The sequence below is a fragment of the Carlito syrichta genome, unplaced genomic scaffold (genome assembly GCF_000164805.1).
Source record: "Carlito syrichta isolate Samal-C Ts95f unplaced genomic scaffold, Tarsius_syrichta-2.0.1 Scaffold305176, whole genome shotgun sequence".
Classification (NCBI taxonomy): Eukaryota; Metazoa; Chordata; class Mammalia; order Primates; family Tarsiidae; genus Carlito; species Carlito syrichta.
In genome coordinates this window covers 234,820-251,982 of record NW_007249272.1, presented here as the reverse complement: position 1 = coordinate 251,982, position 17,163 = coordinate 234,820, and the positions used below count along the sequence as shown (strand labels likewise).

The following is a 17,163-nucleotide window of genomic DNA, read 5'->3' as shown; positions in this document are numbered from 1 at the left end:
TACAGGGGCTCCAATTTTGTGTTTCCCGGATACCATGTTTGGTTGTCAACTCACCAGCCAGGTCTGTAGGAAGCAAACCCAAGCCTACCCTAGTGTTGAAAACAGCTTTTTTACTAGACCTTCCCCGTTCCTACATAGTTAACTGATTCTGGCTTCCACAATTTTAACACCCAGGAGGGCAGGGCAGAGCAGAATTCCCATAAACAATAGATGGAACCCAAATTGGGGCCTGGATAAGCTCCAGTATGTTTCAGCGATGTGACACTGGTGGTTGCTGGGGTGTGTTTTTGAGCAGGGAGAGTAGAGCCCTCTTCTGGACCCTGGGCAGAGCTGGCATCTTCAGGCAGCCAAAAATGGTCCGTTTCCAGTCTACAGATATTTCCTGTGAAACTTGTTGGCAGGAAGCCAGGTCAAGCAGGAAACTGACGTGGGAAAGTGAAGCCCAGCTGGGTGTGGCCTCAGAGACAGGCTTTGCCCATTTGGTACTTTATTAATGATGGGTCTGTTCTGTTCCCATCTTATTTCAGCAGCTTTGAAGTTTTATGATAATTGAAGAATCTGTTGTTCTTGGTTGCCTGGATGTAAACCCAGTCCTTAATTTCTCTGCTTCTTTCTCTGTTCTCTTCCTTCCTCAGTCCCTACTGGGGGCCTTCCTAACCAGTTGCTATTAAAGTTTTTGCAAAGGAAGCTGTCCTAGAAACAGGTATCTTTCCATGTTGCCATACAATTTAGTCTTCCTAGAATGGGTGGTGCTGAATGTCTCATAGCATGAAAGTCAAGACTGCCCTCTGTTGAAAGCTAGACTTCCAAGCTGTTCCGGCTTGGAATTTTTCATGGGAACACGTTGATCTAGCTTCCTTCACATAGTCTCTTCAGATCAATAGTAGTGTATGTGAAGTGTCTACTGTTTTCTAAGTGTCAGGGTGGTACTACGACTTATTAAATAGGCTAGTGGATCAAGACCCAGGTTTTTTAATTTTATTTTTTATTTTAAAGATATGGGGTACAATTCAGGATTTGGTATACAAGTGGACATCATATAGGTAAAGTTTGGGTCTCTCTTTGGTCCCCATTTTGCCTGGTTTGAGATCAGGTACCCTTAGTGATGTTGTCCCCCACCCCGGCAGTATCCCACTATTGCCAATTCCTTTCTTATAGTATTATGGTAATTGTTTAGGGTCCGCTTATGAGTGAGAACATGTGGTACTCTGTTCTTTGTTTCTGTGATAGATCACTGAGTATGATAGACTCTAACTCCATCCAAGTTGCTGTGAAGTCCATATGTTTGTCCTTCTTGATGACTGCGTAATATTCTGTTGTGTATATGTACCACTTTTTTTATCCAGTCCAGTTTTGATGGGCAGCGTGGTTGGTTCCATGTTTTTGCTATTGCGAATCTTTTTTGTAGAATGATTTGAGTTCCTCTGGGTATATTCCCAGTAGGGGGATTGCTGGGTCATATGGAAGGTCAATTTCTAGTTCTTTCAGAAATCGCCACACTGCCTTGCAAAGAGGTTGCACTAGTTTGCATTCTCACCAGCAGTGTAGAAGCGTTCCTTTTTCTCTGCACCCTTGCCAACATCTGTTGTTGTTTGTTTTATTAATAATGACCATTGTTACTGAGGTTAGGTGATATCTCAATGTGGTTTTGATTTGCATTTCTCTGATGTTTAGTGAGGCTAAGCACTTTTTCATGTGTCTGTTAGCTTCCCATATATCTTCTTTTGAAAAGTGTCTATTCATAAGACCCGGGGTTTTTTGTTTGTTTGTTTGTTTTTGAGTTGGAGTCTCACTCCATTGCCCAGGTTGGCGTGCAGTGGTATGCTCAGGGCCACCCCAGCGTTGACCTGCTGGGCTCAGGCAATCCGTCCACCTTGGCCTTCCAAGTAGCCAGAACTACAGGTGTGTGCTACCACGCCCAGCTAATTTTTTCTTTTATTTATTGTAGAGACGAGGTCTCACCAAGTTGCCCAGGCTGTTCTCCAACCTGTGGGCTCAGGCAGTGCTCTCACCTTGGTCTCCCAAAGTGCTGTGATTACAGGCTTGAGCCACTGCGCCTGGCCAGACCCAGGCTTTTAATCTCTCCTCCCACACTACCTAGCAGTGCCTCCCCTTCTCTGGATCTCAGTTTCCCCAGCTGTATATATTACAAGTTTTTAATCAAATGATCTCTGAGGAGGTCTCTTTGAGGTCTGACATTTGGGATTCTGGATTCTTTATCTTGGAGAACAGGGATGAGAAGTTCAACAGGGAGAAGATGATGAGATTCTAAGATGAGCGAGTTGAAATCATGGGGAAGTGTAAGGAGGAGGAATGGCCATGCTAAGGAGCTGGTGGGACACTCCACATGCCTGGGAAGGAGAGATGAACTGGAGTGTAGGAGTGTTTGCTCTTGGAGTATGGTTTAGCTGAGCTGATTTTGAAAGTAAGACCTGAGGTTAAGTATAGACACCAAGGAATTAGTTTTCTTCCTGACTTTCACATGGGGCTAGAAAAGTGGAGGGCTCCACCTGAGCATGAGTGTGAACAAAAGGCTGTGTAGTTAGGGCTGAATTAATGAAAAAGCTGCAGCTTATTAAAGTGACATCGCTGTTTCTGATGCTTTTCTTTTTCAGCTTTGGCCTCTGCTCTGAGCCTCCCTCCTATAGTGACAAGGTGGTTATTTTCATTGATTGCTAAGAGGAGTTAGTGCCTCAAATGTAGGGTAATTGGAGAAGTAACACCCAGTCTTTAGTATGCTCTTGTCTTTCAGTTGAAATGCTTCTTGGGGAGATTTTGGATGGCAGGGCTGGGCCAAAGCAAGGGACTCTTGTCTCCCATGCCCTTGGTGCAGTTGTGGAATACTTGAAGAACTGCTGCTGACCCATTAAGGTGTGGCTGTGGCTGGGACAGAGTGTTGTTCTCCTTTCTGGACACTACTGGGAAAAGGCACAGGCATAGGAAAGGTTAATCCCAGGCAAGTCTTATGGGCTTTATTAAGGGTCTGGAAAGGGGCAGGAAGAGGTCAGAGCAAATAACTGTACCAAGTACTACTTCGAAAACAATATGGAAGAGGCTGAGTTGTTGGGAAGTGAGTGAGTCATTGGAGGAGGAGGAGGAGGAGGAGGAGAAGTAAGTGAGTCAGTGGAGGAAGAGAAGGAGGACATAGAGTTGGAGGAGGAAGAGAAGGAGGAGGAAGATGGGGAGGAGGAGGAGAAGGAAGGAGAATGGCTCCTAGGCTAGAGATTCAAAGCAACCCTTGTTTTCTCCCTTATGGAAAATAGCTGCCGGAGGCAGTGCTGTCATCCAGTGAGGCAAGACAGACTAGGCTCTGCCCTGCCCTGGCCCCAGTCCTGGCAGCAGGAAATGGTGGGTGCTAGAGCCCAAATAGTGGGGATCAGTCTCTGGGCTGATGAAGGCAGTTTGCATGGTCCTGTGGTGATTATTCTCTGCCAGAGAAAAGACTGAAGTTCTAAGGTTCCTGTGGTAGGGCTTGTTATTCCTCTGGCACCCCTACCCAACTTATACTTGCCCCCTTCTCCACACCACTGGCCTCAAAGAAATCCCAGAGAAGGTAGGCACTGTGGGAGAATGGGGAGGTGGCAGATAGGAGGTGAAGTCATTGAGCTCAGACCCAACTGGGCTGATTCACAAGTTATGCACCAGCGAGGTAAGGGAACTTTCCCAAGCAGTGCTTTCCAGATATACCTAGGCTTTCTATGCCAAAATGTTTGAGCTTTGGCCAAAATAGTTGCCAAGGCAGTGTTTGAAGACAGCAGTAAAATCAGCATGACCAGAGAGGTGGGTGAAGTTGTGCAAGGAGCTCCAGGAATGTCTAGAAGACCTACCTTCACCACTTGCTGGCTGAGTAAATATTGCCTCAGTGATGTTAGGTGAGACTGTGGGCTGGCACATTGCTGGCATTCAGTAAGTTTTCATTTCTATCCTTCTATCACCTACCTCTATGCACTTCAGTTTTCTCATCTATGAAGTGGGACTGGTAATGTTCATCCCCTCCAGCTTGGAGGTCTATGCTCCAGGCAAGTTACTTGTGATTGACTCTGCTTTTTCCTCTGACTTTTCCAAACTTCTCTTCAGGAAAGAGCCATCTTAAAGTTCAATGACATAGGGCAGGTAAGGGGAAACCATTGCCATACCCCTTTGCACAGCTGGTCTGCTGCTCACCTGAGTGCTGCTCACTCTAGGCAACAAGAGGGTCTCTTATTTGAAGCTGGCAGGCCCAGAGACCAAAGTATTCCAGCTGCTGGTGCCAGAGCAGAGGTAGCATCTGGCCTGGTTACTTTTGTGTCTTAGGCTAGCCAACTGGGGGCACAGTAGAGATCCCAGTTTGTTAAAGACTTTGAGTGGTGGACCACCGAGATGGGTTTGTTTGTGCTCAGTAAAGGGCTTGGTGTGGGAAGTGTCTGTGTTGAATTGTTCAACAAATAACACTAGGTTTATTGTTCTTGGGCAAGGGGGGGAGGGCTAGTGTGTATGAGAGGATGACAATCCCCCCACCTCAAATACACATGCAGACATTTTGTTGTTGTCATTCCTTCAACCCTTAATGTTCTCCAGAAACAGTCTTTGACTTAATGCTGTGCCTAGATCTTCAGGGCCCAAATTAGATAGGGATTTAGCTGTGTAAACAGTTCTTTGCTAGGGACTACATCTTGAAATGCTTCCCCATCCAGGTCAGCTCCTCTGTGCCTGCCAAGCTGAAAGGTTGCCTGGGAATTTTCTGCTGACTTTGGAGGCTTTGCTTTCAGTTTCTTTCCTCTTAAACTAGAATACTCTTTTTCTCAGTGAGAGAGCAGAGATCAGGTCCAAAAGGAAGGCAATGGGTACACACTAAGGATAAACATCCAATGGGCCCTGTGTGTCAGTGGATTTGGGCCTGCAGCCCATCCTGCACTTTTGTGTTCCAGACAAATCTGAGAGAACAAAGGGATCTTATTTGATCAGGACTCCTACCATATCATACCTATCACCTTCAGGCCCCGGTTAGGTTATTATCCTTACTCCCCCTCCCTTCCTCCAACACACACACACACACACACACACACACACACACACACACACACACACACACACACACACACACAACAGGAGAGCACAGACCCATGGCTCTATCCTCATGGCTTATATTTTCTTCTTTTTAAATGGAGTACCTGGTGATGTTTTGAAACTTACAATGTATAGTGATCAAATCAGAGTCTTAAACATTTATCGTTTCTTTGTCTTGGGAACATTCAGTTTTCTTTCTTCTAGCTATTTGAAAATGCTTACTATCATCATCCTACAGCACTATAGAACATCATAGCTTATTCCTCCTATCTAGCTGTAATTTTGCATTCTATAACAAATCTTTCTGTATCCGCTCCCCTCCCCCTTACTCTTCCCAGCCTCTAGTAACCTCTGTTCTACTTTTTACATTTATGAGGTCAACTCTTTTTTAGCTTCCCCATGAGGACTCACATTTTCTTCTGAGTTAAGTGGAGACAAGGATGGAAGTTCCTTTATATTCGTTTTTCTGGTTTTTTTTTTTTAACCTAGGATTATTTGTCTCTACAGGAAGTTCAGGAAACCTCAGGCTGCTATCCTTAGAGAAGCAGCCACAGTAGAATGACAGAAACCCTGAAAAGGGATTCCAGAGAAACAGGTTCCTGTTGGGGTTCAGCTGAACCCCTTCAGATTTCAGGAGAGCCCTTGTTCCAACTTGTTTTTAGAGACCACTGCAAATACCACTTTGAAGCGTGATTTCTAATTTCTGAAAAAGGTTTCCTCTGTTCTTCTGTTATGGCACTTCTCAGGATTTCTTTTGTATATTGTAGTTTTCCTGTTTTTCAGTAAATGCCTTGAGATCAGGGACAGAATGTATAGCTCTACTCCAATAGTTCCTTAAACATTATGTTCCATTAATATTGGATGAATGGAAATAAATTTATAGCTCTATTCACAATAGCAAAAACATGGAACCAGCCATGCTGCCCATCAAAGCAGAACTGAATAAAAACAACGTGGTACATATACATAATGGAATATTATGCAGCCATCAAGAAGGACAAACATATGGGCTTTGCAGCAACTTGGATGGATTTAGAGTCTGTCATACTCAGTGATCTATCACAGAAACAAAGAACATAGTACCATATGTTCTCACTCATAAGCGGACCTTGAACAATTATAATACTGTAAGAAAGGGATTGGTAGTAGTGGGAAACTGCCAGGGGAGGGAGGGGCACACCTCATCAACAAGGGTACCTGCATAATGAACGTTTGTATACCTAACCCTGAATTGTACCCCACATCTTTAAAATAAAAAATAAAAATAAATAGGAAGCTCCTTGACCTGGAGTCCTCAGACCTCTATGGAGTCTATGGGTAGAATTTGAAGACAGAAGGTTATATAAGCTTAGAGAGAGGAAAATTATATGTTTATTTTCACTAACCTCTCGTAATTTAGCCTTTTTTTCAGTTATGAATGTAGACCAAAAAAATGTAATGTCAATAGTATTTGTGACTTTCTTAACAACTCTTAGAGTGTGGAATGTTTCCCTGGACTCACCTTTTTCCTTAGTTGCCTTAAAATAAACATTTATATATAAATATATAAAATATACTTTATTAAATCATTCATTTATGAGTTGGGGTCTCACTCTGTCACTCAGACTGGAGTACAGTGGCACAATCATGGCTCACTGCAGCCTTGACCTCCAGGGCTCAGGCGATCATTCTGCCTCATCCTCCCAAGTAGGTGGGTCCACAGGTGTATGCCACCAGGACAGGCTAATTTTTTGATATTTTCATAGAAACGAGATATGGCTACGTTGCTCAGGCTGGTCTAAAATTCCTAGGCTTAAGTAATCCTCCTGCTTCAGCCTCCCAAAGTGATAGAATTATAGAGGTGAGCCACCATGCCTCACCATAAATATATTTTATATCACGATTTAGTTATTGTAGATTTCTCAATATATAATTTATGCTCAATATAAATTTGAAATAAGTGCTGGGTAATTAATATTATAATAAATAGGTATATATTATTACATTTTGGTAACTTTCAATATAGTTGGTCTCCTTATATTTACTTTATTTCATGCATTTACAGAGATTCTGGGAAGAGGTTCATAAGCCTCATTAGATAGGCAAGAAGGGTCCATGGCATTAAAAGGTCAAGATGTAAAATGTCACCATCTCTTTATGTATATATTATGCTATATCTGTCTATCTTTTATATACTCTTGCTTGATACCTGTTTTTTTTTTTAGCCAACAGCTTGTGTAAGTACCCACTGAGTCTTGGGTACTTGGTAGGGATAGTAGCAGTAGTGATAGTAGCAGTAGTAATAGTAACAATAGACAGCAGCTTTCATGTATTGAGACTTGCTACTTACCAGGCACTTCATATGCATTACCCCATTTAATATCATCAATCACCCTGCGAAGCAGAGAGTATTATCTCCACAGTGGGGATAAAGAAATAGATGTTTGTTTAAAGTCACATTGCTATTAATTGGGAAAGACAGGTTTTGAATCCAGGTCTAAGTCTAAGCCTCACAATTTAAACTAATATGCTAAATTCTTCTTAAAAAACACAAAAGATAATTCTAGTAAGACATAAAGTTTGGGGTGAGAATGAAGTCTTATATACTAAAAAGGTCACTGTCCCCTTTCTGTGCTTTCCTGGCTCCTCATTCAGGGTGTTTTGAGGTCACCTCTGACCCAGCTGAAGGATGATTTGAGGCTGGCTACAGTATGGGACTCCTCAAATTCCAGCCCACTAGGCCCCATTCTCTTATTTTATGAGGACCCTTTCTATATAGGTCACTGGATTGGCAGGAAGCCTAGGGTAGTACCAAGTCAGGGTGGCTAACATTGCCTTACTCCCACAGGGGGTACTTGTCTTACTTGTTCCTGCCTTCAGGGTCTTTCCTGTCCCATTGTCAATCCTGAAATAGATTTCCTCTCTGGCTCTCTATTGAGACTTATTTACAAAGTTGTGCCCTGGTCCTGGTCCTCTTCAGAACTATTTAGCTGGCAAAATGGCTGTCTGGCCCCCTCTTCCCTGGTACTTGACCCCTGTGCTCAAGAAAGTCTCAGAGGTTCAAAGACTGATAAGTCTTACCCACTGAATGGGGATTTGCATTTTTGGCAATATTATTTCTAATGTTTTCCTCAATAGTATAACTAATATGTGACCATCCTAGAAAATGTAGATTCGATTTTATTTTTAATTTAAAAAGGGAGAAAGCACTTGTAAGATCATCACCCAAAACCCAAGCCTGACTAGTATTTGGACATTATTTCAGTAATCCCAGTATATATATGTTTTACAAAATTGAGCTCATGCACTGTATGAAATCTTGTCGTTTACATTTTTCCACTTAGTATTACTAAAGTATCTTCCCTGGGCATGAAATAATCTTCATAAAGATTTTATATAACCGTATATCAAGTCATCTTGTGGTTGTACCATATAGATTACTTAAGCAAAATGTCTAACAATTAAAAAATTAATTTTTGCTTTCTTTTAATGGGAAACTTGTACTTTGTAAGGGGAATTTAGCATACTGGTTTAAATTGTGAGGTTTGGACTTAGACCTGGATCTGAACCCTATCTTTCCCACTTAATAGCAATGTGACTTTAGACAAATATCTGTTTCTTTATTCCCACTGTGAAGATAATACTCTCTGCTTTGCAGGGTAATTGATGACATTAAATGGGGTAATGCATATGAAGTGCCTGGTGAGTAGCAAGTCTCAATACATGAAAGCTGCTGCATGTTGTTACTACTGCTATCATCAGCCAAAGGAACAAATCTCCAATTATGAAATTTCAGCTCTCATTGACCTAAGTTAGGGGATCCATTTGTGAAAGTAGTGGGTACTTTTTCTAGTACCTATGAGATCATGTATGTGGCTGCCTGTTATTTTGGTCTGGGCCTGTCCCTGTCCCTTTGTTCTTCCACTGACATGGCTTTGGTAGCACCTCTATCTACACTGCCCACACCCACCTCTGCTGAGACCCCCTTCCTTTCTTGTGCCTGGGGAGGCCAATGAGACATAAATACAGGAGGTATTAACAATACAAGGCAAGCCGGGCTCAGTGGCTCAGCCTGTAATCCCGCGCCTTGGGAGGCTGAGGTGAGTGGATTGCCTGAGCCCACGGGTTCGAGACCTGCCTCAGCAACTTGGTGAGACCTCATCTCTACAATAAATAAAAAAAACTAGCCGGGTGTGGTAGCGCACGCCTGTAATTTCAGCTACTTGGAAGGCTGAGGCGGAAGGATCTCTGGAGCCCAGCAGGTCGAGGCTGTGGTGGCCGGGAGTGGCCACTGCACTCCATTCTGGGCGACAGAGTGAGACTCTGACTCAAAAAAACAAAAACAAAACAAAAAACAATGCAAGGCAGTGTATAAAACCACAGACAGTGGAAATTACCTAGTTTAATTGGCTGTCCCATTCCTGCCTTTGCACAGATGAGGGAAACTAAGGCCCAGGAAAGGGGTAAAAGTTATCCAAGGTTGTAGATTGAGCTAGTTACAGTGTTAGACTTGAAACCCAATGCTCTTTATTCCACCTTTAACTTGACTTTGCAATTATTTACCAGTGCTGTAGATAATCCAGACTTTAGATCAGAGGCGAGAAGAGAACTCTGTGGCCTGGAGCTGGATGGTATAGGTGGGGAAGACTTCCTGGAAGATGTATAATCGATTGTAGGTTGATTGGCATTCTTGTTTGTCCCTTGGTTAGTATTGCTCTGTGGCTGTTTTTTTTTTTTTTTTGTCTTCAATATGCAGGTTGGGAGCAGGGACTGGGTTATTGCTTGTTTGAGTCAATACTCTCCATTCTTTCCCCTCAATATATAAGTTGCTTAGGTTCTTAGCATTCTAGTTTCCTTCTCTGTGGTTAACCAGACACTTGTCCCAGGCTTTGCTGAACACAGAGTCAGATGACTAACCTGCCTTCTTTGATCTCATCCTAGATCAGTGTACGTGTGACCACCATGGATGCAGAGCTGGAATTTGCCATTCAGCCCAATACCACTGGCAAGCAGCTGTTTGACCAGGTAAGAGAGGGACTTGTTGCTCCTTAGCCTCTTCCCCTTCTCCCAATAGCTTCCACCACAATGCCAACCATCCATGCCTTCTTCCTCTTCTCAGAGAATCTCTTTTCCTACTTACTTGAATAGAGGTCAAAACAAAGACTGACATCAGCCTTAATAAAAAGGGAGGCAAAGTTTAACTTTGGCAGCCTGTACTCCATGGTCCTGATTAATCTTATCTTTGGTTCATTTATAAGAGAGAAAAGAGTAGGAAGGTATGATTCTGTGCTAGATGATCTAAAACATTAGCACATGGAGCCTTCCTTTCAACTCTGGTACAAGTGATGTCATCTCCATTTTAATGATGAAACTCAGAAGTTAAATAACTTAATTGCCTCCAGCTGGAATCTGGCTGGGATTTGAACCCTGCATTCTTGGCACTGCATCACATATCCTCTGTCACTTTTTTTTCCTTCTTAGTAGAAAGAAACCAACTTATTCTTCCTGGGGTAGTAAGTTCTACGTACACGTCTCTCAAAGAATGTTGAGACTTGGGCAACACTAGGGGTGATGGATGCAGCAGGAGGCTATTTCATCTCCTGCAGGCATGCCATGGAGATTATTGCTTTCTCCCTCTCAGTAAAGTGATCATTCTCATCTTCATCCAAAGAGTGTGCCTGCACTGTGAATCACCATTGTCTGAAAGGATGTGCTGTATAATATAATAACCAGGTGGAAGCTATAAAATCTTTTAGCATCCAAACACTCCCAAGCAACCAAGGTAATGTGCCATCTGTGGCCAGACTTTCAGGAGCAAAATGGCCTCTCATTTCCAGAGGCTGGGACCTTTGGTGAGGTAGGGGTCTGACTTATTATCCAGGATGTTGGAGCTGCACATTACCTTGACAAATTCTCCAGGCTCTCTTGCCTCCCTTTCTCCTTTGCTCTCTGGGTCCCTCTACTGTATAAGAATTTCCCCAGGGTTGGGGAAAAGAAGAAAGAAAGAGGTTGTGTTCAAATAGTCTAATTCTATTCCTGTGAATACTCCTACTTAGTGACAGGAAAGACGAGTAGAATGGAGATGAAAGTAAAAGGAGGCTGTTTTTTATTCAGGTCTCCAAGTAAGAGGAAGGAAGGGTTTGGCTAGAAATCTGAGGACAGCTTGGGCATGCCCTCTGAGTCCCTAATGTTGCACAGAGCAGGAAAAATGTCGTCTGTGACTAATACAGATGAGAGTTAACGTTTATCTAGGACTTAACTGTATGCTAGGTACTGTGATAAACATTTGACTCTCACAAAGCCCTGAGTGCAAGAATTGGTACTGGCTTATTTTACAGATGAGGAAGCATTCTCATTTTCCCAGCTCGATGTTGGGAAAATTATTAAACCTCTCTGGGCTAGTATCTTCATTAAGAAAAAAAAAAAAAATGATAGCCGGGCATAGTGGCACGTGCCTGTAATTCCAGCTACTTGGAAGGCTGAAGTGGAAGGATCACCTGAGCCCAGCAGGCAGAGGATGCAGTGGCCATGAGCGTGATACTGCACTCCAGCCTGGGTGACAGAGTGAGACTCCAACTCAAAACAAAACAAAGAAAAGAAAAAAAATGTTAAATAACTACTGCACAGGATTTTGTGAGTGTATTTTTAAAAATCTTGCCTGTTACCCAAAAAACTAGTTATGGTGACATATAAAGATGCCTAATCCAAAAAGATAAATTAACAATAGATGAAAAAGACAATAAGAAAATACAAATAGAGAAGAGAATGTCAAGTAAAGAATCCAGCATGTAGTAGTGATATAATAAATTATAGCTCTCTTTATAATACCATGATGCTTGTCTCATTAATGAGTTAGAGTTGGGAAATGTGCTTAATGATCCTCAAAACATCTAATTTTGGATTTAATTGAAACTTTCTTCTTCCCTAGAGTTTGTTTTGTATTTGTTTTGCCTTGAATGATATTTAATTTGTGGACATACAGATTAGTCTGATAAATATTTAGACACACATTTACTAAAATTAATGTGCTGACATTCACCCAGCTCACAAGTGATTACAATGTTAATCTGCAATGACTAAATGCATTTTTATTATATTAAGGTTTTTCATTCTTTCTTTGCATGCAGGTTTTATATTGGAGAGTTTTTAAAGGGACAGCCTGGTGAAATCGAAAGGGCACTGGATAAAAATTCATGAATCTTGGGTTCTAGGGTTGGCTGTTACTAACTTCCCCTGATACAAACCTTTCCTTTCTTTGTGCCTCATTTTTCCTTCTGTACAATGTCTAACTTATCTCTCAAATTTGGTTATTTCTCAAAAAAATTATCTCTGGTATTTATTTCTGCTTTCCATATCTCTTTCTCTTTCATTTCTATTCCCACGATTTGGATTTCAGACAACTCTTTTCTTGTAAAAAAGAGGGAAATGCCTCACTTGAGTATGATCAGCTGTTGGCATATGCGGGGGGTGGGGCTAGCTGCCAGGGGACAGCTCTTTCTGGACAGGCTTCTTATTGTCTCTGGGACACAAGGGAGGAGGTGTCCATACAATACATAGGCTTTTGGACCTTTTGTTTTAGACAGCAATATCATTCTGGCTAGCAGCTATAGAGGAGAGAGTATCAGTCAGTGTGAATTTTATGGTCCTGTTGGGAGCCAGACTCTCCTTTGGCCTCTACCTAGACTCTTTTCCAGAGCCCTGATTCTACTCACTCCCCCTCTTAAACCAAATGACACCATTCCCTGCCCATAACACTGGAAGCTTTGTCCATTTGCATTGGAGGGGGATGGCCATGGAAGGCGAGGAAGGTATGATTTAGAGCCTGGAGCAAAGAGGTGTATTAGCTTGAAAAGCTACAAGGCCTGGTAATTTCTCGTTAGTGTTGGTTTGGTTTGTGTACTGCAGGTATGATTCTGAGGGAAGCCTAGGTGGTAGAGATCCCTGGCCAGATTGGTGTACTTGTTCTGAAAGCTACTTCTTCCCAAACAAAGCTCTTAAAAGACTTGAATTTGTCGTACTCATTGGGTAGAGGAAAGGGAGGAAACAGGAAGTTCATGACTTCTCATTCAGAATATCAGTGTTGGCTTGAGATGTATCACTTACTGAGCACCTACTATGGACTGTCCCTGGCTATCATTAATCCTCACAATGATCCTACCTCTGAGAGGTGAAAGAACATACCCTAGGTCATATAGTTAGTAAGTTGTGATATGGAGTTTTGAATACAGCTCTGATTGCAAAACTATACTCTCACCCACTGCACAACTTTGCTTGGAGTGAATGAGGCTGTTTATCCTGGAACAGACTCAAGGAAGATGTGTCCTTTGTCTTCAGACCTCTGAGGGACTGTCACAGGAAGAAGGAAGCAGTTATGTTTTGTGAGGTCAGAAGGGCAGAGCTGGGTCCCCCATAGGTGAAAACTACAGGGATAAAGATCTGAACTCAACACAAGAATTGTGTATTTGGCCCTCTTGAGGCCAAGGCAAGTCAGGAATAGAAATTCACAGAGGCACGTGTTCACAGGCAGTTGAGAAATGTGAACAGAAGGAAGTCCATTTGGTCTGGCCTTTGAAGCCCATCATTCATGGAGGCCTTCCTGATGGAGCCGGAACCTGGGAGGAAGGAGCTAGACTCTTTGGGAGGAATTGGCAAAAGCTCTTGGGCCATCCTGGAACCCAGCAATCATCTGGTCAATGACCAGAAATGAAGCAGACTGGAGAGGAAGCACTATCCTTGGCACTGGTGATAAATAACAGGCAACAATGGAATGTCATAGCTTGAGGAGCCCCAGAGACTGGTGGGAAAGGGAAGTAGATCCCACAGTTCCTCCTGTCTACCTCTGTTTCTTTTTGTGAATGTGATCACAGCTAGGGAGGATAGAGAACATGTTTTGCTAAAGTGATTTCGTTACTTGCCTTGACCTCTAAAGCCTGAGATTCTTCAAAGGGCCCTTGATCTTGGGATTAGGTGCTACTAAAGGGCAGTGCTGCCACTGAGTTCCACTTTGAGAAATCTTTACCTGTCTCCTTCCCTCAAGGTCTTTGAGCTCTAGGAGAGAGGTGAAATCTCAGACCATCCATTCACTTATCTATTCAGTGACTCATTCAGTATTGACTGAAGGTCTGCTCTGTCAAACACCATCTCTGCCCTTAAGAAACTTGGAGTTCCTTACCTATAGAGGCATAGATAAGCACATGCAATTCTCTTCCCACAAAGAATGAAATAAACCATCCTTAAGACTTAGAATCAGCCCTGGGTTCAAGTTCTGTCCTGCTATGCAGCTGTGTGACCTTGAATGGCTCATTTTGCTTCTTAGGACTTTCCTTTTCTCAGTAAAATGGTAATCACAGTAATCTCAAAGATTTTGTGATTTAATCCTCAAATAAGTAAAGTGCCTGGTGCATAGCAAGCATTCTAATGTTGGTTGTTCTTATTAAGGGCTAAATAAGTAGGTAGTGTTGATCTGGGAGTTCAGATGAGGGAGCTGTGAAATCAGAAAGTTTTTCTGGCTTGGTAAAGTACTTGGGAATCGACAACTGCATTGAGGGCGGCAAACCTTTCTTTTCTTTGTCCTGTTTTTATTTTATATAATAACATCTATTATAATAGTAGTATCCCCATCTCACAGATGAGGGACTGAAGCTTAGAGAGGTGAAAAGATCTGTTTAAAGTCACATAGCTAGGAAGTGGTATAGCTGGGGCTTGAACCAGGTCATATAGTATTTTCAGTTTTCCCAATGCCTTTTGTCAACTGTGTCCTCTGAGACCCTCCCACCTTTTACCTGCTTCTAAAAGTTAGAACCCCAGCTGGATGTGTTCTCCACTATAGAGCAGGTGGCCACTTGATCACAGGCAGTGTGGAGTAACAAAAATAGCAATGGTGGTACCCCCTCTTGGAGCTTTTCAGTTGTATACTGATTTGCTTTCAAGTGGGTGGCTACTGCCAAACCTGTAATGGGATCTCAGTGGACCTCAGGTGTTTGGGCATTGATGCAGTTTTGTGCATCCTTTCTCATGGAGTTCTTCTCGAGGCTCCAGCATTGCTTCCTGATTCTGTTCTAGACTTCTGAAGTGGCTGATGACATCACTAGCTTGTTTACTCAGATGCATGGGGGATACAAGGAGGGAGGCTCTGGGCTACAGGACTGACTTGATCTCCCCACCCCTCTACTAATCTCAGATGTAGGCTGCCTCCACATGCAAGAAAGATGTAAAGGGGGTTCTTTCTTACATCCAGAAGCTCCTGATAATTAGTGAGGATTTTCTCATAGGCAAGTCTCTTGTGCTCACTAGACCTCTGTTTTCCAGTTTATGTTGCTTTAACCCTATAATTTTCCACAGTCTGTTGTCGTGATTTGTGTTGTGGGGCTGAGTAGAATTTACAGCCTCCAGTTTCTTAAGCCAGTATCTTAAAAACTTAAGTTCTAGTTCCTTTAGGTATATGTGTCAGGTTCTAAGAGGGAAACAAAGATGTGAGATGAATGTGACTTAGCAGCTTAGAGCATCAATTTTACTTTTAATTATTTTTTTAAAAAATTTTTGAACGGGATTTATTAAAAGGACAGAAAAGCTCCTACAGTGGGAGGGAACCCAAAGGAGTTGCCCTAAAATTTTTTATTTAAAAAGTAGAATGTAAAATTTGCACAAATGATTAAGATTAAACCTGAGACTTCAAAGAAATTATGACTGGCTTGCAGCCATCTACTTATCTTCCCCTACCCCATTCTACCTCACCTCCTTTGTCCCTAGGTATATACATTTATATATACATTTATTATTTCTGCTGCTTAAGAATTTCTTTCATGGCAGCTTTGAGAAATACTGGCTCAGTCAGATGAACTGGCTAGGATCAAAGGGAACCAATAAGTAATTTTTCCCCCCTCAGGGATAGAGCCATTTCTGAGAGTGTAATGTTAAGAACTCTAGTTACTAGAGCCACAGAGGTTGTTTCTGGAAGTGGGAGCTAGATGCTTCTCTTCTACTTTAAAATAAGTTTTCTCTTTCCTCTGAAGTAGAGGTCTCAATCAGAGGAAAACTGGAGGCTAACAAAGCTTGGTCCCATTTCCATGTTCTGGGACTTGAGAATGGGGCAGAGAGATACCTGATCAAATGGTTTTCAGTATCACTTGGGCCTTAATTAGAGATTTCCTTATAGCCTGGGGTCGGAGGTCATCCATTTTTGTCTTTTGTTCTTTTTCGGTCTCAGTTCTGACTACAGATCATATTTCTTTCCCCCTCTAATTTCACTTCCTCACTCTGGGACTTCAGTGCAGGCCTGAGAGGTACTGTTCATCTCTTCAAGCCCTAGAGCCTAAGGAAGTAGAAAATGTATGTTTCTGATTTCCATATGTTTACACAGGAAGAAGCAGTGTTCGGAGAGATCAGAATCCCCCACTAATCCTGAAATCTTTCTTTTGACATCACTTTATTTTTTATTTTATTTTATTTTTTTGAGTTGGAGTCTCACTCTTGTCACCCAGACTGGAGTGCAGTGGCCGCTGCCGGCCACCGCAGCCTCCACCTACTGGGCTCCGGCGATCCTTCTGCCTCAGCCTTCCAAGTAGCTGGAACTACAGGCGAGCGCTACCACGCCTAGCTAATTTTTTTTTATTTTATTGTAGAGATGAGGTCTCGCCAAGTTGCCCAGGCGGGTCTCGAACCCGCGGGCTCAGGTAATCCACTCACCTCAGTCTCCCAAAGGCGCGGGATTACAGGCTGAGCCACCGAGCCCGGCTTTTTGACATCACTTTAGCTATTACTTTGTCCAACTTTTCCTCAGAGCTACTCTAGATCTCATAACTACTTTGATCCCTGTGGTCCTCCTCTCATCACACCACTACTCACTCCACTAGTGAAACAGACAGTGCGGTGCAAAAAGAGGCTAAGGAGCTCACTCCTGGGATTTCTGGGACTGGCTGCATAGTCTGTGCCTACCTCACTTACCTTCAGTCTTGGAGTTGCTGAGCCTCTACTACTGACCTGTTAGTATAGGCAAAAGCCAGTTGCTGCTTATTTGAGTGCATTTTGAATGTTGGTGCACCAAAATACCTGGGACTAGGTAATTTTTAAGGAAAAGAGGTTTATTTGACTCATGTTTGTGGTGGTGCCTGGAAAGCCCAAGAGCATAAGCAGCATCTG

At 42.7% G+C, this 17,163-nt stretch overlaps 1 protein-coding gene across 1 annotated transcript in view; it reads left to right on the top strand.

Annotated features, from left to right (window-relative positions):
* Positions 1-17,163, top strand: part of MSN (moesin) — a 68,680-nt gene that overhangs the window by 33,731 nt on the left and 17,786 nt on the right. Inside the window, exon 2 of the mRNA XM_008061274.2 lies at positions 9,967-10,050. Within this exon, the coding sequence (XP_008059465.1) occupies positions 9,967-10,050 (84 nt within the window). The remainder of the gene's footprint in view (positions 1-9,966; positions 10,051-17,163) is intronic.